We start from the raw sequence: 26,020 nt of genomic DNA on the forward strand, positions 1-26,020 counted from the left end.
CTACTCTCCACCATTATTCAGCGCTTATTATGCCTTAGAAATAGGAAATTGTCCCATTTAATCCTCATAACAAGTCTGTGGTCGAAGGAGCATTGGCCTCATTTGACAGTTATTAGAACTAAGATGAAGAGACTTGTCCAAAGTCACTCAGTTTGCAAACTATATAAACGGAATTGGAATCTGTGTTTTCATGATTCCAAGTTCTGTGCTCTTAGCCACTGCCCTTGTGGTCACTAACGCATGGAAGAAAGATGCAAGCTCATTAAACACTGTGGGTGTTCAAGAGAGTGAGCTAGTCTTTAGCTCTGGCATGTGCTACACATGGCTGGGTGGGGCAATCAGGGAAAGCCTCCTAAAAGAGGTGGCTTTGTACTGCACTCCATTCATTCTATAAATACTTAAATTGAGAATCTACTACTATGTCCTTTGTTCTTGGTGCTGAGAACCCCGAAGTGAAGGAAGTCCTTCCAATGTGGACATGCTGGGCAGGGATAGAGGAAAGGCTGAAATTATAACTAGGAGAGTAATATATGCCAAGTCTCCTTTACCCTCAGAGTTGTTCTGTTCCTCCTGCGGATCTCTCCCAGGGGTAAATACACAAACTTCTGGAGAATCTAGAGAAAAGGCCTGGTCATCCTACTCTGGGAAGTCCTTCCTAACGTCTATCCTGCATTCGCTTCTGTTTCAATACATTTCCCCACCTCCCACCTCATTCCTTTTTTCAAGGCCAAATCTCACAGCTGTAACTAACTGTGTGTAACTGTGGCCGAGAGCGTCTGGCCCTTTAAGGCCACCTTCTTCCCCCCACGTGCCGTCTGGTTGGGCTGGCGACGCTGACGCACGCGTGACGTCAATGGCAGCTGGCGGAGTCTGGGCACGAGGAGCGAAGTTGGGATGGGGGTGGGGGGGCGAGAGCGAGAGGGCGGTTCATTTGCATTTAAAGGGGCCACTCCAGGGTTAGTGATCAAGGCTTTAAAGAAACGTGTATTTGGCAAACTTTCCTTCTTGCGCTATGGGGCAAGAAAAAGGCGTGGTACGGTTGAAGTCGGTGGTGTCTTAAGTTTGCGATGACAATTATGTCCTTCCGCGGAAAGGGGGAAATAGTCCGTCGTAGCCTGGGCTGGAACCACGTGACCTGGAGGGGGCGGTGGGGGGTGGAGAAGGAAGAAGGGAGGAGCTGGGGAGATGACTGTCAGGCTTCGTTTCAGCTGCCCCCACCCCCACATCCTGCCCACCCTCCTGCAGCTGCCACCACATCCTGCCCAGCCGGGGGCAGGGAGCTCGTGTTGGGGTGGAGGGGCACTGACCCAAGACCCGGCTTTGGCACCCCTTCCCTACCCGCTTCAGTTCCAGGGTGGGGCGTCTGCCCTTTGCCCTGGGCCTGGCCCCAGGCACCCTGGCATTGAGCTTGGGGCTCAGCTCTACCAGCATAGCCTCTCTGTGTGACTCCGCCCCACATCCTGCCCCTGCCCAGAATGAGATTTGTTGGGGTCTCCGATCAAAGCCCCGTCCCCACACAAACACAGTTATCAACAGACTATTAAATAAAGGTGCTCAATATAAGTTTTTATGGTCTTTATTCAGATACACAGCTACACACACATACAGATTCACGTAACAGACGTTTATTGAGTGCATTTCATGCCAAGCCTGAAGACTCAAAGTTGAGCTAAACTGCTGCCCTCAGGGAGCTCAAAAATCTGGTGAAGGAGAGTAAATTGGAAACCAAAAATGGCAGTACAATGCAGTGTGTACATTGTCCAAATGACTGTGGGAAAGGCAAGAGCGGTTAACCAAACAGCCGAACTGAGCCTGAAATAGTGATAATTGTGGAACAACAGGAGCAAAGCAACCCTGAAGACCTTTCTTTTTCTTTTTTACTTTTTAGGGCCACGCCTGAGGCATATGGAAGTTCCCAGACTAGGGGCTGAATCGAGCTGTGGCTACCAGCCTACACCACAGTCAGAGAAACGCCAGATCCTACCCTCATCTGCACCCAACACAGCTGCCAGCAACGGTGGATCCTTAACCCACTGAGCGAGGCCAGGGATCGAACCTCCATCCTCATGGATGCTAGTCGGGTTCATTACTGCTGAGCCACAATGAAAACTCCAGACATTTCCAAATTAAGTTGCTTGAGGAGGTGTGAATTAATGTCCCTTTGCCACATAAATTTATGAAGATGATACTGTACAGAGGAGTTTACATATACTTTTTAGGACTTTGGTGGGCATCTGTCTGACTCCTAGGGGATTTTATAGCAAACTTAGATGACTTTTCTCTAAGAAAGATGAGTTGGTAGGCAGAGGGAGAGAAGGAGAAGTGAGACCCAGGCATCTGAGCCTGTCTAGGTATTTTCTACCTGGCGCATCCTGGAATGGGTAGTCCAGGGGCTAGAAAAACAAGATGTAGTGAGTCATTTTGGGGAAGTCTTTATTATAATCTAACTTCCAGCAATATTCCGCAGATCCTTTCTTAGTCCTCCATGGAAATCAAGACCTCGTATCTGTAACTTCTTTTTCCGTGAAGTTCTCTCTATAAATACATATATGTGTAAATTCTATTCCACTTTAATGTCAGCCTCTCCTACTCTGTTTTCTAGTAGATTATCATGTCAACATCTCAGGGACCCCCACCATCACCGCTCCATCTCTCCACTGAGGTCTTCTTTCTCCATCCTTCTTTTCTTGGCCCTTTAACACCCTCCCAGGTGACTCACCTTCCTTCCTCATTCCTTTGTTAAGGACCCAACATTCCAAGGTAGGGAGGACCAGCTGGCCAATCACAGCCCTGGCAAGCCTGCCTCAGGATTGAGATTGGCTGGAGCTGTGGTTGGCGGGAGGCTCACAGTGCAGATCTATAGGAGTTGGGGAAGGGGTTTCTGGGAACGAACCTTGGGAAAGATTTTGTTCTGGGGCTGCTAATGTTTTTGCAGAGAATCCTTCAAGTATAGCTGGGGCCAGAAGGGTCTCTGGCTTGGAAAGCCTCAAAACTGGAGGCAGCCTGAGAACTGAGCTCTCCTGGTCTCCTGGGGGCTTAGCTGCCCCCTGCCCACTTTGGTTTTTTCCTATGATCTGGGACCCAGTGATCTGAAGGCTGAGTTCCCAGGCCTATTCCTAAGAAGCCTTTTCCAGCAGCCCTGGATCTCTCCAGTCTCAACATTCTGCTTTCCCGACGTCGGAAACAGCCGGAAAATAAACACCCTGATGACTAAACGGTTTCTCCAGCTAGAGCCTGGGGAAGCACTAAAAATAGAGGCCACAAGTGAGGGGAGGTTCCCCACTTAAGGGAGGGGGGGGCCCTTTCCCATCCTGCTATTGCCACAGCCCCAGGCCTGGCACAAGGCTCTATTCTTCTTATAGTCCTTGGGGACAGGACATATGGGCTCCTCTTGCCTACCCTGAGATCCTTTGGGCAAGTGGGCCCTGCCTGGTAGGAAAGACTGACATCTTCTGGTGCTGGGCCCCATCTCCCAGATCTAATGGGGAACCGAGAATCTATGTTTGGGGACAAAGTCAGACACTTATTTAAATCAGGTTTCCTGAAGGAGGAGCCATGTAGAAGGGTTGGAAACCAAGACCAAGAAAATAGGAGCCTGCTGGATTCCTGTCTTAGGACTTAATGAGATAAACTTCCAAACCTATTTGCAAAGCAATTCCACTGAACTTGTCTCCTTTGAGGCTTTTATGGGATAATGGGCCTAAAGGGGTCTTGACAGTCCAGCCCTTGAATTATTATAATGCAGCATGAGGTACTGTTCAAAGTGATCTACTTGTACGTAGCAATTTAATCTTCACACCAGTTTATGAGTTAGGTACTATTATCATCGCTGCTATTTTACCTATGAGGATCATGAGGTACAGGGAAATTAAGTAATGGGCCTGTGTTCCCGGTTAAAAAATGGCGGAATAAGGATGTGAACTAAAGTAGCTTGACTACTCCAAAACATGCTACCTCTTTATATATTAGCCTCTTCAGCACTCAACCTGGATCATTAAGCCTTGATCCAGTAAATCAGACCCAGCCAGGTAGAAATCGAGGTGTGTGAACTGAGTGCCCTTCTGTTCTGCGAGGGTCTTTAAGATCCAAGCCAAATTCCATCATTTCCTCAAGCTTCAGGTAGAAAGCAGACATTGGGGCAACAGGGATGCTGGAGAGGAAGTCTGACAGGTCGCTTGTCCAGTAGGCATGGCACCCACACTCCTGTGGTAGGGCAGAAGATTCGCCACACCCTGGAGCAACCAGGAATTACAAATTTTTTTAAACATCTACTACTGTTTCTTTAATGAGATGCTTTTGGGCGTTTCCTGTGCTGGGGGAAATTAGGGTCACGCCCCTTTAAATTGCCCCCCTCGGCTGTAAGTGCTCTGGAGCCTCAGGCACTGGGGATTAGGTCACCCACGAACTATGAGCTGTCGCTTTAAATTGCTGGGCGTCTGCCCAGCCGGGCCCTGGGAGGGGAGGGGGCCTCTCACAGGTAGAGGGAGCAAACGAGCTCTCCAGGTAACCCCCCAGAAAAGAACGGGTCCCTTTAAGTGAGGCTTCGGCTCACACTAAGTGAAGGAGATAAAATCTTTTCAACACTTAGTGTCTACCCTTAATTTATCTACTTAGATTCCCACCTCCCAACTCTCTAGGGGCTTGGGGGTTGGGGGGGAGCTGTCGAGGTAGCGTGTGTGTAAGTGTGTGTGCGCGAGTGTGTGTGAGTGTGTTTGGGGGCGGGGGCGGGAAGTATGTGCCCAGTCGGCGGAACCTCCCCGGAAAGGACCTCTTCGAGCGCATGGTGGCAGCAGTACTAGGCGGCCGTCCGGACAGCTCGAAAGGGGCACCACGGGCGCGGGCCGATCCCCTTAGAGGCCTCTGGGTCTCGCCTCCCTACTTTGCCTCGCTCGGTCGCTTCCTCGCTTCCTCCCTCCCTCCCTCCTGGCTGGCGGAGGGATCTGCCTCTCCCAGCGCCGCAGCCTAGCTTGGGAGGGCGCTGGGGTGGGGGCCGACCCGGCCCGGCCCGGCCGGCCCGAGGGAAGCGAGGGGCGGGGCCGCGTCCCCGGGACCGCCCCTGCTCCGGCCCCGCCCCTCCGCCCCCACGGGTTCCTCCCATTGGCCCCCCCGCCTGTCCATCACCCCCGTTCCCCCCACCCCTCAAGCTAGGCTGAGCTGTGCCTACGTCGGCCTCGACTCCCGGGGGCTGGAGGAGTTACCTTTGGAGCTCGAAAGGAGGAAGGAAGCAAAATATCAACAACAGCCGAGGCGGCTCGGGCGCTCGGCCCCAGTCCCTCGCCTGCCGGCCGCCCGCCTGCCCGCCCTCGCGCCCACGACGGGGGCCCAGGCCCCCCGGCGCAGCCCAGGGCCCGCGCGGACGCCGGCCTCATTTATTATTCCCCCCGCCCGGAGCTGCGGCTTCCAGGTGCTGAAGAGCCCCAGGACTAGGGGCGAGGGCTACCCCCTCCCAGCCGTGACATCCCCCTTCCCCCAGCGGGGCCGGTGAGTAGAGAAAAATAATGCTCCTGCCGCTTTAAGAGGCCCCCTCCCCCACCCCATCCTGGGGTTGGGGTGGAGGGTGGTCTAGACCGTCCCCCTGAGAGGTGGGATGGGGTGGCCTCTTGGGTTTGGGAGGAACTCGCGGAGCGGGCTGTGTTTTCTTGTGGCGTTGGTGGAAGATTACATGGGGGACTGTTTGGGTGAGGGAGTCGGCTGTGGGGGACAAGTGGAGTGGGCTGTAATTCCCTTGGGTGTTGGGGTCGGGGTGGGGACGGGTGGCTTGGGGGCGCGCCGGTCTGTTGGTGTCCGGGGGTTAAGGCGGCCTCCGAGCGGTCTGGGAAGGGGCGCCATCCTCAGAGGGGGTCTCCGGTGACAGCCGGGAGCGACTGACATTTTAACAGCCGGCCCTCCCTCCCTCTCCCTCCTCGAGCCGCCTGTTCCCTCCTCCTTGGCCCGAAATGGTGCAGAAGGGGGCCTGAGAGGGCGGCGGGAGGGTGGGGGCGGGGGGAGCCGCAGCTGTTTGGGAAGCGGGGGAGGGAGGGGGGATGTTGTTCAGATGACACCGGGGTGGTGGGTTGGGGTGTGTGAGTGTGTGTGTGTCCCGGGCCCGGGTTTGCCCTGTGCCTGTGGAGTTGGCACTCAGAGTTAGCACGGAGGTGGGCACGCAGGACCCTTTCTTGGGACCTCCTAGCCTGCCTCCGAGACCCCTGCTCTGGTTTGTCTGTGGCCCCAGCTGGAGAACCCCCGGCCAGAAGTTTGCAGCTGTTAAACATCTGGGCAAGAGTTCTCCAGTCCGAACTGGGTTGGGAGTGGGGGTCCAGGGAGTGAGGGGCTTTTCGGAGGGTGGGCCGAGGAGACTAAGATGCATGTAGTCTCTTACCCTCCTGCCAACCCCTTTTCTGTCAGGTTTGTTCTTACGGGGTCTCCCTTCCCCTAGTGATTCTAGCTGATCTCTCAGTGGCCTCCTGAGGTCTCTCCCCAATGAAAGGAGGGCTCCTGAGTGTGGGCCCCCTTGGAGCCACTGACTAGGTTATCCCAGGTTTGTCCTTTGAGTAGGAGGTTCTCCCTGCCTCCTCTTAAGCAGCCCATTGTTGATGGGTTGGGGGAGGGTACATTAGGTGGAGCCTCTGTCCCTCTTCTCAGTGCCTAGGCCCCTTTGAGGTCTCCTCCTAGGCCTGGTTTCTTTGGTTTTGGGGGGTGGCCCTCCCTTGCCCCTTCCCCCATCCCCGCAGTGGGTCTCCTAGGCAATTCAGGGGCCATTCTGGACTCTGGGAAGTTTACCGTCTGGGGCGGTGACCTTGGGCTGCTCTGGCCTCCAGATAGCAGGGGAGCCCAGGCCAGCAGGAGATAGGGTGTTTTGAAATTAGGGAGCTGTCCACCTCCCACTCTCCCCAAAATCCCCAACAGGGAAGTCTTCGTAGTCAAGGAGAGAATTGAAAAGGCACATGTCAGTGTTCACAGATGTCCACCCGCCTGTGGCCGCCGGGTCACACCCGCCCCAGGACTTAGCCTGGCTGTCCCAGCTCCCACGGCCTGCCTGGGAATGAATTTCCTTCCTGTGGTTTCCCAGTGTGTTAGGCAGGAGATGGGGGTGGGGTGGGATCAGTGTGAGGGTGGCTGAGGACCCATTTATGTGGGGTTATGGGGGGATCGCTGGAGCTTATATGTAGCTCTTTCCCCACTTGCCCAAGCACAGGGATTTGGACCCTTGGGCCTCAGTGGTCATATGCTCTTTGTTGTAACTCTCCTGCCACCCCCTCCCCCAACACAGCCCGTCTGCGTTTGTATGTGTGTGTGTATACATATGCGTATACATATGTGTGTGTGTGCGTGTGCATTTGTAAGGAGAAAGGTCTCTGTTTTCTCTGGGGAAAGGAAGAGCTTTCATTTATGCTCCTTTAGAGACCAGAGAGGTTGAGTTTTTTACCTGAGGTGACACAGTAAATCTGTGTCAGAGCTTTAGTCCAACAGCACTCTTTCAGGCGAGGCTTAACATCATCGAGAGACCATAGAGAAGCAGACACAGTCCTTCCCCTTGGAGGCCCTGGTCCAAAGGGAGAGGCAGGACCCTTGGGTTGGTGGATGGGCATGGGAGGTTGGGCTAGAGCTTCTGTCTGTTATAATACCCAATGCCCAGAACAGAGTAGTGGAGGACTTCGGAGGGTGTCAGGGCTGCCCATTATCCACCCTAGTCTATACCTGCTGTCCCTGGACTGGAGGGCCCTGGGCTTCCCAGCTCTGCACCTCTTGGCTCCTGGCTCTTCTCAGAGGCCTGGAGATATGATAGTCTTTCTGGCTGCTGTTACATAATCTCTCCAGAAGGTGTTGTTTTTTTTTTTTTCCTCCCAGTTTTTCCTGGGTCTTTCCTGGGAGGTGTGATGGGGAGAAGGTGGAGGGTAGACCCTTCCCCACCCCCAGGTTGGGGCTGGAGGTTCAGTAGCAAGAAGCCCCTGAGGGGAACAAGAAAGAGGAGGCCTTGGAGTTAGGCCCTCATTGATTGTGACCTAGCCCCTCCCACTCTCCTCCCAGATCCTAACCTGGGAAGGGCTCTCTGCTGTGGGTATTCCCTGGGCCTTGTGCCTCCAGAGAGGCCTGCTTCTCGGCTCATCCTTCATCCTTCTCCTTCTGGCCCCTGTCCTCCCTGGTTGGTTTGGGGGTCCAGAATCTCAGTGCTTAGCCTGGCCCGGCATGTGTGGGCCCTACATTGGGCTCTTTGCCACCCACTTCTGTAACTCTGTAGGGGCAAGAGGAGTCAGGGACAAATGAGTGGGTCCAGCATTTCCTGAGTTGTATTTAGAACCACGCCTCCTGGTTCTCTGCCCCTCTAGTCCACAGGATGGTGGCCTTACTGCAGAAGGGGAGTTGGTGGGGGATGGGTAGTAGTGGCCTCAGCCTCTTGGGAACAAGTCTGAGTCTGTGTTTGCCTGGGCTTTCTATGCGGGTATGAGATCAGACAAGGGACTAGACCCCATCATCAAGGGTCAGGTTCTGGGTCTTGCGGCACTGTGGTGGCGGGTTCTCCCCATCCCTTGGGATCATGGCTGGGACTCTCCTGGTTTGAGGCAATTATCTTCCTTTTACAGGGAAGGAGGAGATGGTGGTGGGGCCGGCATAGCCTCAGCATCACTGTAATCGCTGGTAGCTTTTATGAGCCAATCATGGGGCCGGAGTCCAGCGAACCATCTTTCCTTCTGTCCCAGTTTGGTGACTTACTCATGGGGAGGTATTAGGTGCTAGTGGTTCTGTTTCTGTTTGTGATTGATGTCCCTCCGTCTGTCCACAACTACAGCAGGCAGAATGGAGCTTAAACTTCAGGAAGAACTTCTCATTGGCGGTAGAGGCGGGGAGAAAGAGCTCTAACTTGGCTTAGGAAAGATGGGGATCTCAAAGCACTTTCTTCTCCAGTGACTCTTGGTGGCTCTGCTGAAAGGCCTTGAACTTTGGCCTAGTGGGGATGGTACTGTTTGGCTCCTAGAATATTTATTTTTCCCCCCCACCCCCACCCCCTACTGCTTAGGACTCAAAGTATCCTGAGGAGAGTTTGTCCTGGAGCTGCAGGCTGGCTCGCCTTTGGGTTCCTTTCCCCTGGCAGAGGGATGGGTGGGGGCCCCATGCAGGCTGGCATGCTCAGATGCACCTGGAAGGTCCTTAGCATTTAGTGGCGCACATGCACGGAGGTGTGCGGGGCATACACATGGGTGTTTAGACACCCACAGAGCAGCTGCACCCTGTAGGGGTGGGGGTAGTGAAAGACAAAGAGATGATTAAAGATTGGAGACTGGGCCCGGGGTGAGGGGCCTGAAGGTGAGAGGACAGAAGCATGCACAACTCTGAGGAGAGGAGCGTTGACTGGAGTAAGAGGTGCTGAGGTTAGACCTAGAGCATAGCGTGTGAGTTGGGGGACCCTGGCTGACTTTCGTCACTGCCCCTAGCAGCACTCCACTCCATCCCTGCCACCATTTAGTCCTCTCTGTGGCCTTGGCTCAGCCTGTTTTGGCCACTCACACTGTGTGTCCTTGGGGAAGTCCTCTTTCCATATGTACAGGGGTTTCACCCAGCCTTGTGGTGAGCAGAGCACCTGGATGTTTTGGTGGTTTGTCACCGGTCTCTGTTGCCCTCCCCACTCACCCTGAGGAGCAAGGCCTTGCTGAGGTATCAGGCTTGTGTCTGAACCCTCAAGCATTTTGGGGCAGACCCCTGCCCTGGTAATCACCAGGGCCCTTTGCATCTGATGTTTCTTTCTTCTGCGGCTGTGGCTACAGTCTCCCTTTCCTGGGAGCCTAGCCATGCTTCTGGCTGGTCCTGCTGGGCGTGGAAACAGGAGGCTCGTTCGCTGACTGCACAGGACCCTGATGACCTGGGGTTAGGGGGTGGCGGTTGTGCCTACTGTCTGATCTCTCTCCTCTCTTCTGTGGGCTGGGAGGGGAGGGCCTTCTCTGGAGCTCTGGCCTGTGGCTGGCCTCACCCAGGCGGGACCATATTTACTCATTTAAACTCACCCTCCCAGGAGGCTCTGGGCTCTAGGCCTGGTCACTGACCTTGGCTTGGTGCCTCTGGCTGGGTGCTCTGGCCACTCCCCTAGGACTTGGAGACACCAAGGAAGCATATAGAAAAGGAGCTGTTTTTGCCTCCATGGACAAGAGCATTTACTCTCAGGCCATACCCCAGTCATCCTATTTTCCAACACACTTTGGAGACCAAACACTAAAACTTTTGAGATCCCTGGAGATTGGAGAAAGGAAACTTCCATTTGTTGGGTCCCTGTGTGCCAAGCTCTGTGCTGGGCATGGAAACATAAGAAGACTTGTTTATTTCTCTCTACACTAGGTTTTTTTTTTGGTTTTTTTTTGTTTTGTTTTTTTTTTGTCTTTTTAGGGCCACACCCAGGTATGTGGAGGTTCCCAGGCTAGGGGTCCAGTCGAACCTGTAGCTACTGGCCTACACCACAGCCACAGCAACACCCAGATCCTTAACCCAGTGAGCGAGGTCAGGGATCGAACCTGTGTCCTCATGGATGCCAGTCAGACTTGGTTCCACTGAGCCACAGCGGGAACTCCTCCACACTTTTTTATAACTGGGGAGACAGAGTTAGAGATTTAAGTAACTTGCTCAAGCTTTCCCAGTTAGGAGGAGTTAAGGGCTTTTGTCCAAGGTTAAGGGAAGGATCCTGCTCTGCAGGAGGAGCGGTGGAAGAGGAAGCCCAAGGAGTCCTGGCAGGAGGCTGAGGGTGTATTGAAGGGAAGAATGAACCCAGTAGGAGTCCCTGGTAGGAGGGCAGAGAATTAGTTGAGGGGGGGCAGGATTTGATCCTGGGAGAAGGTATTGTTTTCTGATTGAGTGCCATGGGAGAAAGCCCCCAAAGCAGGGGTAGGAAGGCAGGAGCAAGTGACACTCAGAAACCCCTCCTGGGTACCAGTATGTACCCTCTAGAGCCACTGCATGCGATGGATGAAGAGAGAGCCTAGATCGGGAAAAACTTGAGCCACGAGAGCCCGGGGCTTGTGTGAGGGCAGGAGGCATGGCTGACTTGAGACTGCCAGGCCTGGGGATCAGGGAATCTGCTCTGGAAGGAAGGTGCTGTCACTCCTCAGGAGGGAGACCCTGCCTGCTCTTGGCCTAGGTTGGGCGGGGAAGTGCTCTGCCCAGTAGTCAGCCCACCTCTGCCACTTATTCCTGGTGACCTTGGGCAAGTCCTTGCCCATCTCCGAGTTGGTTTCCGTTTCTATGAAACAGAGAAGCTTCCCGATTGAAAAGGGAGGAGGTCCCATGGGAAAACTGCGGAGTGGGTGCTCGGAAAGTGGCTGCATTCTTCCTTCCAGATAGCAGCTCCGCTGTGGTCCAGGACCTGCCTGCGAAGGCAGCCGCCCCAGAAGGTGGGGTCAGGGCAGGCAGTGTCCCGGATGGGGACCTGATGTGAGGGGGACTGAGGAGGAAGCTGAGCCCCTCTCTGCCCTCCCCAACCAACTGTCTCCTTGTCTCAGAAACTGTCCCCTCCACACTTCACCCCAGAGTCTCCCCAGATCCTTCTGGCTGCATGCTTCCTTATTCCTCAGGATTTCCCTGCCCCCACCCTTGTCAGCAAATACTTGGGATTGAGGGTTGGAACTGAGAGAGAGCTCATCCTCCAGCCTCAGGGGAAGACATACGGTGGGAGTGGGAGTGGTTGGTGAGAAGGGGGTTGGTTTCTGTGGAGTCTTTCCACTCCAGTGGGGTCAAGGACTGTGGAGGCAGGGGGATGGAGCAGCTGACCTCAAACCTTTCAAGCTTGCCCATGTTAATGGCTGGGGCTGGACCAGGAGGAAGGGCTGATCCTGAAAGGGGTGCTGCAGGCCTTCCCAGTCTCATCTCCCTTTGACCTCTGAGCCCTTTTCCTCCACCCCCACAGCTGCCTGCCTCTCTGCTGACTCCCTTATGTGGACCCCATGGCACGCCGTGGGGCCCGGGCTGACTGGGTGGGGACAGGTGTCCTGGCCCAGCTGTTCCCTCTTGTCTCCCCCACCTGTCAGCCCAGAGGGTGGGGAGCTGACAGGGAGCGGAGAGGAGGAACCCCTTTGGCCTCCTCACCTGCTCCCTGGGGTGGGGCCCTCATTGTAAAATGTAGCAGAGGGATTGAGAGTAGACAGCAGGCAGGACTTCCCGCTCAGAGGGAGGAAAGCTCCTGATGTAGGAATGGCAGAGGCAACTGGGTAGCCTGGGATCCTAGCTGGCAGAAATCAGAGGGGGCTCTGCCCAATATCTTCATGAAAGGGGAAGAAGCTGGGTATTGGTGAGGGGCATGAATCAAAACTGGGGACAAGTATTTGCTTAGATACATGCAGGTACCCTCCCCACTGCCTGCCAGTGTGGCGGGGTGAGGGGCCTGGGTGGGGGGGCACTCCATCTGGCTGGGCATCTTAGCCTCACCTGGCACCTTTCCTGAAAGCAGCAAGCTAATCCTGTAAGAGCTGCCTGGCTGGCCGCCTCAGCAGGCCCACGCAGCCGCACTGCCCTCCCTCCCATGCCAGGGGCTTAGAGGACTGTCCTTTGAGTCCGAAGGAGATCCAACTGCCACCCTAAGCGGCCCCTTTAAATCCTCAGTGGCTTCCCGAGGTCATGATGTCTCTAGGAGGATTTGCCTTCCCTGATTGGATTGGCCTCTTTTTGGGGGTGGGGGGTGCCGTCTGTAGTTGTAGTTGGACACATCGCATTCTGATCCTTTACCTTCCCTTCCATCAGAACTGGGGCTGTCCAGGCGGAAGGCCCGGGCCTCTGGCCTCTCTCCCATCCCTCCTGGTCCCCGTGGCCCAGCAGTCAGGACCCAGACCCCCTTCATCTGCTTCAGCCAGAGCCTCTCTTCTATGAATGGGAGAAAGAATCTTGCTCCTTTAAACAAGGGGACAAGCTGCTGCCCTGGAAGAGGGTACTCTTCTGAGACTGTCTCCTGCCTGCTTTTCTCCACTTTGTCCCTCTTCAGCTTGGTCTTCCTTTGGCCAGGATCCCACACCCCATCGTTTTCCCAGGCCCTCATTTCCATGGGCAGTCCCTCTCCTGATCTAACCATCAGCCCGCCCGCTGCAGTGGCAGGCAACCCAGACCCAGCACTAGTGGCATTATGCTCACCCCAACGGCTCTCAAGCTGACCCGCCCCCAAGGCCCCAGCTGCCACTTTCACTTCTGTCTCCTGAGACCCCAGAGGGAAGTTGGGTGGGGAGGTGGAAGGTGACACACTAACCGTCCCAACCGCCCCACCTCTCCTCAGCCAAGGCTTCGGGTGGCCAGGGGCCCCTGTCCACCACTCTCATGTAGATCACTGGAATGGGCTTCGGTTGCAGGGGAAGGGTTGGCTGCAGTGGGAGGAGGGATGGTGGTTAGGTAGCAGGAAGGACTTCCCGGGATAGGAGACCACAGCTTGGCATCGTTGTTTTGGAGGGTATGATTGGAAGCGTAGATACCATAACTGGACAAATAGAGGTCAGTTTGACCTCTTCAAGGTAGGCAGGAGATTGGTCATCTTCTAGTTCCCCTTGGTTGGACTCTAATGCTGGGGCTGCCATGCCCTCCCAAATGTTACCAGCTGCCCATGCTTGGTCTGGTAACTTGTGACAAAGGAAATTTGAGCCCCAGAGACTGCTTGAGTCCAGAGACTCAGACCTGGGAAGTCCTTTCTGTAGTCTTACCTCTGTCTTGCCTGCTATACTAAGTCATTTTCTCCTGTTTTGTGCTCCTGGGATTGGATTTTTTAAAACACAGAGCTAGTAAAGGACAATCCACACCCCATCCTACTGCTTACCTAACCTTGACACTAAAGAGGGGAAACGGGGTTTTTCTTTTGGGGAACCAGCTTTGGAGCCATCACACTTTACCCCACGGATGTTATCAAATTCTTCTAGCTGCAGTGCTTACTTGTTCCTCATAATTACACCTCCTCCCCTCAAATCAGAGGACCTGGACAGGAGTGGAGGATCCAGCTAGACTGAGAGCTCTAGACAGCACCACTGGATCAATTCAGTAATGCTTTCTGGAGGAGAAGGATGGGACTGGAGACCTGAGGTGCCAGGAACTCCACTTGGGGTCCCTACATGCCTAGGGATGCTGGGTGGGGGTGGCTCCGGTTCTGGAATGGGAAGTAGAACTTGATGAAATAAGGTCAGAGCCACTATGCAAATCTCCATGCAAATGAGCAGTAGTGAGTCATTACTGATCAGCCTGCTGGGTGGAGCATGAAGGCTCAGTCTTGGGTTCCAGAGCTGGTCCCACTAATGACCGTGACAGTGACCTTGGGCCTGTCACTGCTCTAACCAGAAGCAGGACCCCAAGCCCCTGGGTCTGATTGGCACTCTAGGTGTGTGAGGGGATTGGGATGGCAGAATCTATGCCGCGGCCAGGGCCTGTGTGCCCCGCCTGGCATTTTCCCTGGGGGACCATGAGCCTCTGTCAACCCTTGGCCATCTGTTGTGGGGGTTATCATTCTGAAAGCACCCCCCTCTTCACCACATCGGGCCTGTTCCTCCTCTCTTCTGGCCTCCACATCGCCCTCCCCTCCTAAGCTGGAGGACAGGGGACCTAACCAGGCCGTTTCTTCTGTTACCTCTCCACGGAATCACACAGTCCTGACTTCCCTTCCTTTTGAGCCTCTATAAAGAGCACAGGAACAGGAGTTCCCGTCTTGGCTCAGTGGTTAACGAGCCCAACTAGTACCCATGAGGACAAGGGTTCGATCCCTGGCCTCGCTCGTTGCCATGAGCTGTGGTGTAGGTTGCAGACGCAGCTCAGCTTTGCCAGTGCTGTGGCTGTGGTGTAGGCCAGAGGCTACAGCTCCGATTCAACCCCTAGCCTGGGAACCTCCACATGCCTCGGGAGCGGCCCTAAAATGACAAAGAGGCAAGAAAAAAGAGCATAGAAACAGGAACAGACTGTCTAGGCTGGAAGGGCTCTTGGGTACCTAGTCCACTCCATCTGCCCATCGTACTGGCCAGTGGGATGAACCCTGGAAGGGGCAGTGACTTAGTCAGGGTTACCTAGTGAGTTAGGGCCAGGGCAGGGACTAGAACCCAGGCATCTAGAATCCCTACCTACAGTTCTCGAATTTCCCTGGACTGTTCATTGCCCTACCTCACCCACCCCTTTTCTGCTAGGACTCAAAATCCTCATACCCCCAAATTCTTCCTGAGGCCAGGCCTGGTGGCTCCAGGAACTTGTGAGGGTTGGGGTAGTTCCTTGGAGCCAGCCCAGACGCCACTAGGGAAAGGTCAGAGCTGGGCTGGGAAGTGCTGGAGGTTGGGGGTGGGGGTCTGGCGGCTGCCTTTGTAGGGAGCCATGCACCCTCACAGCTGCTACAGGAAGGATGAGAGCTAGACTACAGGAAGGACAAGCTGGGGTGGGGAAGCAGAGGAGGCGGCTCAGGAGACAGACCCTCACTGGAGAGGCATCTCCTGGGCAGAGAACAGGATGACCCTATCCCAGGAGACTTGCCAAGGAGGAGAGGGCGGGAAGCCTAGGGTGGGGCTCGGGAGAGTTGTCCAGCGGAAGCCAGAGGGAGGGCTCCCAGCCCTGCTCCTGACACTGGGTGCTCCTCTTGGCAAGTTGATTCCTGTCCCTTGAGCTGAGGCTGCAGTGCCTGCCTCCATTTGTGTTCCTAGGGTGCCTGGGACCTGAGACCCCCCTCCATCTGCCCCAGGTCCAGCCTTCTTGGACTGGTCCTTCCCTCCCTCCCCCAGCCCTGCAGCCCGCCCCCAGGTCCCTTGTCGGTGAGTTAAAATTAGCTCAGTGCCCAGACTAAAAATAGCCCCTGCCCAACCCTGAGGCTGCTGGGCTGGGGGAGGGGAGTCCCTGAGGGAGGGGAAGATGGTGGGAACCAGGGGTTTGGGTAGTAAGCCTGCCAAATAGAACTTTGAAGGGAGGAGGAGCATCAGGGATGGCTACCTGCCTGGCCTTTGCCTTTGAGAGCAGACCCTAGAAGACCTCTGGGGTGAATGAAGAGCTGCCATGTGGGAGGGGCAGCAGAGAGGGGGCAGAGAAAAAGGAGATCGGAGAGGAGTGAGAAGCAGTGTGTGGGGGAGAAACAGGCTGGTGGCGGGAGAATTGGGCTGTGGGGGGGAGGGGGGACAGTGTAAGACCCCAACAGTGCCTTTGCCCAGACTTCCAGGGGAGGGTAATGCCCCCTACCTCAGGGCTTCGGAGAGTGTGAAGCAAGGAAGGGCTCTGTGCCTGCCCCAGAGGCTGCGAACCCAGGACTGTCCTGCCTGGGCCCCATCTCTTGGTGGTCCCTGAGCTCCCCTTCCTGCCCGTCTTCCAGAGTGCCTCATATATGTCTCTTAAAGGGCGGTAGTTCAGAGAGTGGCCAGGAAAGTTGTGGGCCTTTGGGTGGGGTGGGTGTGGAGGCAGTAGGTAGCCAGGGCGTGGTGAGGGCCCCTGGGCTGTGGGCTCACCTCTGCCCGCTCTCAGGGCCTGCCTGCCTTCGAGCCTGGACCTAGCCAGAGCCTCAAGAGCTGAGAGGCTCCTTCTGGGCCAGGTCTGCATCCAGTCCTGGCCTGCCCCGAGGGCCTCCTTGCCTCCCTGCCCTCGCCCTCGGCCCTGCCCTTCCCTTGTCTGTCTCTTGGCAGGACTGTAAGTGTTCAGAGGGCAGGGACGGAGTCCCGTTGAGTTATGCCCACGCGCTAGGCCTAGTATCAGGGCCGTGCAAGCAGTTGTTGAACCTGCCTCTTGTTCTCTACCCGCTTCTCTCAGAATCATCGTCTCTGTCTGGCCTCCTGCCTCTCCCTCTCTCCTCTGGCCCTCTCCTGGTCCTCCTCTACCCCCAACTCTGCCTTCCTCTCTACCTCTTTTTCTCTGTCTCTTTTCCTGAGTCTGTGTGTCTGTCCCCCTCTGCCACCCCCCTTTGTGTCTGCCTCACCCACGCCTCCTCCCTCGTTAGTGAGCAGGCTGCTTGAGGCCGCCCGACTGTGGGGGTGACAGGTGGATTGGATTGTCACCCCCTCCCCCAGCGCCTGCTGCTTATTTCATGCCCTGCAGCCCAGCCACAGGGAAGGGGCGGGAGGAGGGATGACAGCTGTCTCCAGCGCCTCCTGCCTTCCCCTCCAGTCCACAGCCTGCAGCCCTGAGCAGCCTGGGAGGAAGGGATGAAGGGCTTGCCTAATGAGAGGTGCCTTCCTCGCTGTGTGGAAGAGCAGGGTGTGAAGTCCATTGCTCTGTGACGGGGGCTGCTCACTCAGCCTCTCTGGGCAGCTGCTCCGTTTTGACTTGCACTGGTGTGGCAGCTCTGAAAGCAGATGCTCTGCAGTTCCTCTGAGCCTCTGGGCCACTGGGACAGAGGACGGATATGGGTGGAAGGGTGTAGGGGAGAAGGGGAGGTAGGCAGTCCCCTGACAGCAGCAGGAGAGGAGGTGGAGGCCAGCCATTGGAAGGTGCTTCTCCTGCAGCTCCCCCAGGAAGGGCAGCCCTGCTGCAAGTGCAGCTCTGGGAGGCTGCCCTGACCACTCCCCCCACTCCTCTTGCTGGCCCCCGGCCACCCTCACACAGGAACTGAGATAGCATCATTCTGAAACCCGAGAATGGTTTGAATATTGCTCAGGTACCAAGAGGTGTTACTTTGGGGGAGGCCGGAGCCTCTTACCTCTCCCATGCCCCCTTCAAACCATGACCCCCTTTAGGGTACATTTTCTATACCATTTGCAACTCATTTGCACGTAGATACAACCCACATGTCCCTATTAGGGCTGTAGCCCATCTCAGAAAAATGGTTGTCCGTGGGGTCCTTCAGGGTCCTGCACCGTTTCTGGTCCCCTCACTTAGCCTCTTTCCTTGTCAAGAGTGTTGTCAGATGAGCCTCCTGCCCCGCGTCCTCTCTGCTCTCCATTTGCAGAGACTGCTCCGTAGCCACCCTTCTCCGCAGACGGTCTGTGCCTGCCTCCCTGGGGCTCAGCCCAGCTGCCGTCCTCCTCCCTCCTCGCTCCTTCTGTCTCTACTGGGGGAGGCCCTATCTCTGCCTTCCCCCACTCCTCACTCCCCAGGAGGTCCACCCTCCTCAATCCTCTCCTGCCAGTGCTACTCCAGGTGGGTGAATCAGAAGCAGCCAGAGCCTTTGAGAGGGTACTTTCAGTGACACTGTTGCTGCCAGCCCAAGGAGTCATAGCTGTGGCCCGAGGTCAGGACTAGGCGGGCCTGGGGACATCAAGAGCAGGAAAGCCATCCTGGATAACCCCCTGTCTCCATGGCAGCCCTAAGCCCTCCCAAGCCTTTTGGCTCCAGAAGAAGCAGCCAAAAACTAGCTCATCTGGGAGGGCTTCCTAGAGGAGGAGCAGGCTGGAAAGGAGAAGAGGAATGGGGCCCGGCCAGGCAAGGAAGAAAAGGCTCACATCTGGAGAACAGATGCCCAGGCCTCTGGCTCCTGGCAGTTGGTTGGGTAATTAGGCAGAGGGCTAATTAAGGAGGTCCAGGTGTTCATTAAAACCTCCCTAATTGGATAGGAGGGAGGCTTGGATAGGATAGGCCTCCGTACCTTGGAGAGGGTCAGTTTAGGGTTCACTGTGCCCACCCGGGCCCCAGCCACCCCTTCCTCCAAAGTAGGAGTTGAGTTATGTTCTTGCACGGGAGCTTTCCAAGACTCTGCAGCGAAGTAGAATGGACAGCAGAAGGGGAAAGAGGTTAGTACAGGCTGAGCCTGCTTTGTAGGAGGGCTCCTGGTTAGATGGGAGGAGGGACTGCCCAAGGTAGGGGCATCTCCTTCTGCAGTGCTGACACACAGGTAGGAGTGGCAGTCGGGAAGGGGCCATGGGAACATGGAATTATAAAGTGCTTTGGGCTACCTTCGCAGGGACTGGGGATTGACGAGGCCTGGTCTTTTTAACCCCAACTTGCCTCTGTCAAAGGATGCTCAGTGGGTCTCTGCGGCTTCCCTGTCTTCTCAGCCCTGATCCCTCTCACATCCCAGCTCCCCCAGCATGAGGCGGGGGTGGGGGGGGCGGTGTAGGAGATCAGCCAGGGAGCTGGTTACCAGGCGACAGTTGCCTAAGCAACCCCATCCTCTCCATCTCCATGTGCTCAGGGCTGCTCCTTAGAAGACTTTAGAGTCTCACTCTCTGTACCAACCAACCCGAGGGTGGGGAGGATTGAGGACTGGAGTGGCAGGGGTGGTTGGAGGGTAGGTGGCGTCCAAACAGATAGGCTGCAGGCACAGCTGGGAGAGGAAAGGTTCTGTCTTCGCAGAGGATAGAGTGAGAGGAGCTGGTCCTGCAGCAGGACTGACAAAAGTTAGACCCCAGGAACACCTCTGCTCACAGGGTCACAACGATAAAACTGTTCTTTCTTCCTTTCAATAGGCATTTCCTCATCTCCTCCTCACAGGAGATAGAATGGTAAAGGAGACAGATGTGGTTCCTGCCCTCTTGAAGCTTCAGTCTCCTAGCGGACCAGGCATTAAATAGAAGCACAGAATTGTTATTATTTACAATCATGACAAGTGCTACAAAGGACAGAACAGACTACTCTGAGTCAGTGATTGGGAGAACCAGAGGAATGAGGTTGGACGGTACAAATGACTTTTCTGAGGAGCCTGAGAGTAAAGAGAGGGATCTCTCCCAGCTTGACGGGAAAGGTAGCACTGGCCATAAGCTGATAGAGGTTACATATCACCAGAAATTTGCCGATGAATGAAAGGTGCCAAGGAGATAGTAAAATGATAGAGGGATGGAAGGTGGATGCTCTGAGCCAGAAGAGGGTGACAGTGCCTGTGTTAACCAGTCTAGATTGGGGTTTCCAAGGCCAGGCCAGAGACTCATTTATTTTTTTATTTTATATTTTATTTACTTATTTTTTTAACTTTTTAATTTTTTTGCTTTTTAGGGCCATGCTCGCGGCATATGGAGATTCCCAGGCTAGGGGTCGAATCAGAGCTACAGCTGCCAGCTTACACCACAGCCACAGCAACGTCAGGCCCAAGCCTCGTCTGTGACCTACACCATAGCTCCGGGCAACGCCAGATCCTTAGCCCACTGAGTGAGGCCAGGGATTAAACCCACAACCTCATGGTTCCTAGTCAGATTCCACTGCACCACGACAGGAACTCCCAGAGACACGTTCTAAAAAACCCTCTTCTTAGTCCTCCTTTGCCCTCAGTGTCCCTTCCCACCTTCCCTGCCAAGCCCGTACTACTGCAGCTGTGGAAAATACAGCCTTTGGAGGCAGGGGAGCTGCAGTCCTTGGGCTGGAGCCTTTGCAGTGGGTGTTGGCAGAGGTTGGGGTCACAGGCAAGGGGTGGGGTTTCTGGAGCTGGTTCTGGGTCCAGACGTCTGCTCAGCAAACTCAGGGTTGGCTGGGCTGGTGTTGGTGATGTAGGTGGACAGAAGGAAGCCCAGGGTCTATGGAGCACCTTGAGGATAAAGAGGAAGACAAGGGGGTTTGGAGAGAGAGAAGGGTGGAGTTTGGGAGGGAGAAGGGTGGAGGGTCTTTATAGGAGTGGGGAAGGGAGCTGCATTGTTTCCTGAAGATACCTGGACGGAGCAGACACGCTCTTTCCAGCTGGGTGAGGGAAAGTCTTAGTAACAGAAGGGGTGGGGAGAGCTATTCCTGACTCCTCCCAAGTCCATAGGTTCCCTGCCTTTCCTCTCTCCTTCCCTCAGTGGCCGAGATGCCAGGGCTGAACTTTGGCTTCTATTATGGAACCTTGGGGGGCCATGGTTGTGTGGATATGTAAAGGCTCCAGGAAAACTGCAGCCACTGAAATGGGGACTGCGAAAGGGCTTCCTAATTACAGGTGTCTGTCATCAAACACCCCAGGAACACCTCTGCTCAGATCGGGTAGGGGGAGTGAAAGCCCACCTTCCCAGACTGTGCCGTGGGGCCACTGGCAGGGACTCTGTGGAAGGGGAACTCTGGAGAGGAGGGCTGGACTTCTGTGGTCTCAGCTCCTCCCAGGACCCCATCAGGGTGGCTTTAGAAAGTACGGGCCCTGTACTGCTGCCTCCCTCCCTCCACCATCTCCTTCTGATCCTTCTCTGGAATCCCAAAGCCCAAAGGGCCCTGGGGTCATCTTGTAGCTCCATCCTGGGCCCTTCCAGTCTTACCTCGCCTGTATGCTGCTTATACCTGAGAGCCTGCACCTTCCTGCCTCAGGCTGGGCTGCCATCCTTGTGCTTCCTTCCCTCCCATGGTCCATCATGTTTCCATCCTGGCTCTGGAACTGGAGCTCTTCAAGCCGTGCTCGTTCTATAGGTGTATTGGGACAGGGATCCCTCTACCTAGTGCCTCTGTCCCTGTGACTGCCAGTGGCCTCGTTCCTGCATGGCAGTGGTTCTATTCTGTTTTGTTTTTTTCTTTTAAGGGCAACACCTGCAGCATCTGGAGGTTCCCAGGCTAGGGGTCCAATCAGAGCTACAGCTGCTAGCCTATACCACAACCACAGCAATGCCAGATCCAAGCCGCGTCTGCAACCTACACCACAGCTCACAGCAACAGCGGATCCTTAACCCACTGAGCGAAGCCAGGGATTGAACCCACGTCCTCTTGGATACTAGTTGGGTTTGTTTCTGCTGAGCCACAAAGGGAACTGTATTTTCTCTATATGCTCTGAGTTGAACAAGGTTGGGTTCTAGACATGGTCCATTCCTCTAGAATAGGAGTTGGCAAACTGACCCATGGGCCAAATCTGGCCTTGCCTATTCTTATAAGTCTGGATTTACTGGGGGCACAGCCACACTCCTTTTAAACGTGTTGTCTACAGCTGCTCTCGTGCTGCAGTGGCTGAATTGAATAGACTATACAGCAGAGACTTGTAAGGCCTGCAAAACCTGAAGTACTTATTATTTGGCCCTTTACAGAAGGAATTTACCGACCTCTGGTCTAGAGGAGTGGTTTGTTTGTCAGTTTGTTTAAAGCAGCAGAATCCTTTCCTCAAACCAGAAATTTAGGCCAAGGCCCACCGAGTAAAGCAGAGGGATATAGAGGAGGCCTGGTTAAAGGCAGATGGGGGTTCTGCAGCCCAAGTTCTACTCTGGGACTTCAGGCTCCAGTCTTCCCTGAGTCAGGTAGGAGGACCTGTGCTCTAGACCTGCTCTGCTATGTTCTTGAGCCAGGAGTGCCGACACTCCCATTCTGGCAGCAGTACACTGTGCTAGTTGGTCACAGCCTCCTTGGCAGCTGTGCACTCGGTATGTTCTCTGCACGGGCCCCGCAAGGGAACTTCCATCCTGGGCCACTGGAGTAGTTGGTGAGTCCAGGTGTCTCTATTCCAGTGGGCTCTGGGGAGAAGGGGGAGAGTGAAATGTTCTTTAAGATCCAGACCCTTAGAAGCTGGGGAACTCCCTCCTTGTATTCTGTCTAACCTAGAACCTGAGGGCAGTGATGCTGGTGTGGAGAGAACCTGGAGCAGGTTCCTGGGCTCTGAGTGAGTTTCAGCTTGTACCTGGCTGTGGTATGCCATGCCTCAGGTGGCCGCCAGTCCCTCATTTTGAGGCTGGGGCTCAGGGGCTGCCAGCTTCTCACAGGGATGCTGTGAGCCTGGCCCCTGTGCCCAAGGAGCAGGGCTGAGGGTTGCCAGGGTTGACAGTCCTCTTGTGACCCTCTTTACCCAGGAGGCTGCGCAGAAGGTGTCCTGCAGACCATGAACTGAGACCGCTGGTCCGAGACCGTTCATGAGCACAGTGTAAGGCGTGCCGAGACCCATCACCCAGCGATCCCCTCCCCTCCCTGGCACTGAGGATCCTAGAGAAGATGGGGAGGAAAAAGATTCAGATCCAGCGAATCACTGATGAGCGGAACCGACAGGTGAGGGGATCCTGGAGCCTCACAGGGTGGATGAGGGCAGCCAGCTGGCCTTGGCCTCCACTCCTTCCAGCCACTCCAAGAGAGCTTCCTGGAAGAAGGGGGCTCTGGAGTCTTTTATGGAGGGGCAAGGGCTGAGTTAGACGAAGCGGAACCCCTACCTCTCTGCAGCTCTTAGAACCACCAAGACTCATCTGTTGCTGCAACCAGGCAGACCTGCGCCCCCACCATAGGCAAGACGCAAGCCTCAGGGCATGCCCATGCACTTCCCCTTTCCTCTTCCTACCCCAAGGAAAGAGCCGGCCAGTCCTTCTCTTCTCCTTCCCTGACCTCTGTTTAGCCCCCAGCGGAGAGGAGTGGAGTTCTGTCCATCTGAATCCCCTGCCTTCAGTGAATTGGCTCAGGCTGTGTCTCAGCAGAGGGGTACTGCCCTGTTCCTTCCCCAGACCAGGGATTCTTGAGAACAGCGTTGTGTTAGCCCGAGGCAAGGGCTATGACCAGCTGTCTGTAGGCTGGGACTCCTGGGCTGGCCGTGACTGAGCCAGACCTGGCCACCCACCCGCCCACCTACAGGTGACATTCACCAAGAGGAAGTTCGGGCTGATGAAGAAGGCGTATGAACTGAGCGTGCTCTGCGACTGCGAGATCGCGCTCATCATCTTCAACCACTCCAACAAGCTGTTCCAGTACGCCAGCACGGACATGGACAAGGTGCTGCTCAAGTACACGGAGTACAACGAGCCGCACGAGAGCCGCACCAACGCCGACATCATCGAGGTGGGCCCCCCCCCGCCCCCACACACGGACCCCACCCCCGCCTGCAACTGCACGTCCTGTGCCCAGGCAGTGTGCACACTCAGACCTGCCTGGGCACACACGCGTGTACACCTGCTCCATGAAGCTCCTCACCTGTGTGCACACACATACAAACCCACATCCTCTCACACAGACCCCCGGCAGGAGAAGGAAGGAGGGGAAGTGAGGTGGATGTCAGGGGCCCTGCTCCCCCAGCCTACCCTGACCCCAGCCCGCTTAGAGGCACCCTCTTTACGTTTGTCCAGCACAACACGACGTTTCTGCTCTATCTTTTCTCAAGTTCCCTCTTTCCTTTCTTCACCATCTTTTGGTATGCTCCTGCGTCTGACGCTTCCTTTCTCTGTCTTTCTCATTTCCATCCCTCTTATGCTGTCTCTTTCCCTTTGTGGGTCCCGGTGGCTCTGTTTTTCTTTCAAAGAGAGCTGACATTGTGAACTGCTGAAGGACATGGGGTTTGGAATTCAGCACCGGCCTTGACTGGCCGTGCAGCCTTGGGCAGGTGGTTAAGCTTCCCTGAGCCTTGGTGCCCACTTCCACAAAATGGGGCCAGTGCCTGCTTTGAAGGGTGTTATGTGAATTGAATGAGACAGCCCAGTTCCTGCTTCTCACGGTGCGGGTACGGGACCTGTGCCGATGAAGAGGGTGCCCGAGAAGCCACAGGCCTGCCTTCCTGGGGCAAGACTTTCACTCAACAGATGCGGAGGAAATTCCTTTATTTTGTATTAGAGAAGACGGATTTACTCTAGACTAGAATGTAAAATTTGTGTTCATTTTAAAGCGAGAGCAGGTATCTGTGAGGATGTTTAGAGCATGGAGAGGGCAGCTTTGGGGTGTCCCCAGACCCACCAGGTGTGCGTGTCCTCCTTTGCGTGGTTGCGCAGGAGAAGCTCTGGCCCTGGGCAGGGACAGCGCGCCAGGTGGTGCGTAGTAGGAACTCCGTAAATGCAAAGATTTGTTTTGCCTTCCTCCTTCTTACTCTTCTCCCTCTGTCTCTATTTCTGTTTCTCTCTCCCCTTCTAAGCGGAGCCCAGGAATTGAGCCAGGCAGAGTTAGTCCCGACTGCCTTTCCCTAGGGAGCGCTCTACCTCCTGGCTGGGGCTCACCTTAGTGGGGACAAGCAGGGGCTGGCTCAGAGCACCAGCCCCTCAGCCCATCCCCCAGAAATACACCCCCCACCCCCACCCCATCACCTTGAAAACACCTGTTCCTGTGCTGAGTGCATTCCCTGGGTTAGGCCCACCTTCCACACGTCCCCTGTACTTTGATGCCTCTCCTACCAACCACATGGTCACATGGCCTCTAGGAGGGGAGGGAGACCCTGAGGAAGGGGCTGGGGGGATGCTGGGAACCCTGAGGAAGGAGGTGGAGGGGACATGGGGAAGCCTCAGGGAAGGGCTGGAGGGACTGCCTCCCTGGCGGGTGGGGGAGCACCCTCACCCCCGCTGATCGTAGTGGTGCGGTTACAGACCCTGAGGAAGAAGGGCTTCAACGGCTGCGACAGCCCGGAGCCCGACGGGGAGGACTCACTGGAACAGAGCCCCCTGCTGGAGGACAAGTACCGGCGCGCCAGTGAGGAGCTTGACGGGCTCTTCCGGCGCTACGGGGTGAGCCCCACTCACTCTCTGTCTGTTGGCCCCCCCTTCCGGCCCCTTCCCTCCCAGGCGCTGCACAAGAAGCACAGGGAATGTGAGAGCCCTGAGGTGGACGAGGTGTTTGCCCTGACCCCCCAGACGGAGGAGAAATATAAAAAGATAGACGAGGAGTTTGATAAAATGATGCAGAGTTATAGACTGGCCGTGAGTAGTCGCATGGAGGAGAGCCTCCCTGTGGTGCATGGTGTGGCTTCGCGCCCCGCCCCGCCCCAGCCCTCGGCTGCCTCTGATGGGTGTTCTGCTCTGAGCCAAGCTGGGGCAAGTGGTGACCACTGAGGAACCTCTGACCTTGGTCGTGATAAACCGTGACCCTTGCTGAGACCCATCTTGGAGGGAGCATAAGCCGGGAGAGGCCTGGAGTGTTGCCCTCTCCAACAACAAGTGTGTAGATGACATGAGACCCTTAAATGACAGGCAGGTAGAGGATGTGCTCTTTGTCCAGATCTGTTCTGGGGAGGGGCCCCTTTGGGCCTATTCTGACACCCCCAGCCTAAGATCCTCGAGGGCACTGTTGAGGGGAGGCGGAGACTGCTGAAGGGGAGGGCAGTGAGGTGGGAGACCACTCTGCAGCAGGCAGACGGATTCGAGACGACACATGAGGTGATGTCCCGACCCACGCACACGCCCTTGACAGTGTGTGTGCGAGTTTGGGTCTGTACTCAGGGCCTCTAACCTGCTCCCCGTGTGTCCTGCCTGGCTGAGGACTAACCCACCTCCACTAGGGGGGTTCCAGGTCTCCTGGGTTTGTCTGCAGTGAGCAGAGCCTTCTTCTCACTCTCTGGGCCAGAGCCGGGTCCCAGAGCACTCCCGTCAGCATACTTCCTTGGCGGGGGTGGCAG

The 26,020-nt window shown here is 55.7% G+C and overlaps 1 protein-coding gene across 6 annotated transcripts in view; it reads left to right on the forward strand.

Annotated features, from left to right (window-relative positions):
• The first annotated feature begins 5,191 nt into the window (after positions 1-5,191).
• The window catches only part of MEF2D (myocyte enhancer factor 2D), a 35,353-nt gene continuing 14,524 nt past the window's right edge, over positions 5,192-26,020 (forward strand). For 3 of the 6 annotated variants that reach the window (XM_021089674.2, XM_021089677.2, XM_085022727.1), the window contains exons 1-4: positions 5,192-5,481; positions 22,524-22,716; positions 23,287-23,490; positions 24,996-25,133. In XM_021089674.2, the coding sequence (XP_020945333.1) occupies positions 22,663-22,716; positions 23,287-23,490; positions 24,996-25,133 (396 nt within the window). In that variant the 5' untranslated portion in view covers positions 5,192-5,481; positions 22,524-22,662. Of the gene's footprint in view, positions 5,482-5,597; positions 5,679-22,523; positions 22,717-23,286; positions 23,491-24,995; positions 25,134-25,190; positions 25,326-26,020 lie in introns of those variants that run through there. The other 3 variants (XM_021089675.2, XM_021089678.2, XM_085022726.1) reach the window with 2 other exon arrangements.

Source organism: Sus scrofa, chromosome 4 (genome assembly GCF_054392235.1).
Source record: "Sus scrofa isolate SSC_HxYL_T2T_F1_AM1 chromosome 4, Sscrofa_HxYL_maternal_Yorkshire_Landrace_v2.0, whole genome shotgun sequence".
Classification (NCBI taxonomy): domain Eukaryota; kingdom Metazoa; phylum Chordata; class Mammalia; order Artiodactyla; family Suidae; genus Sus; species Sus scrofa.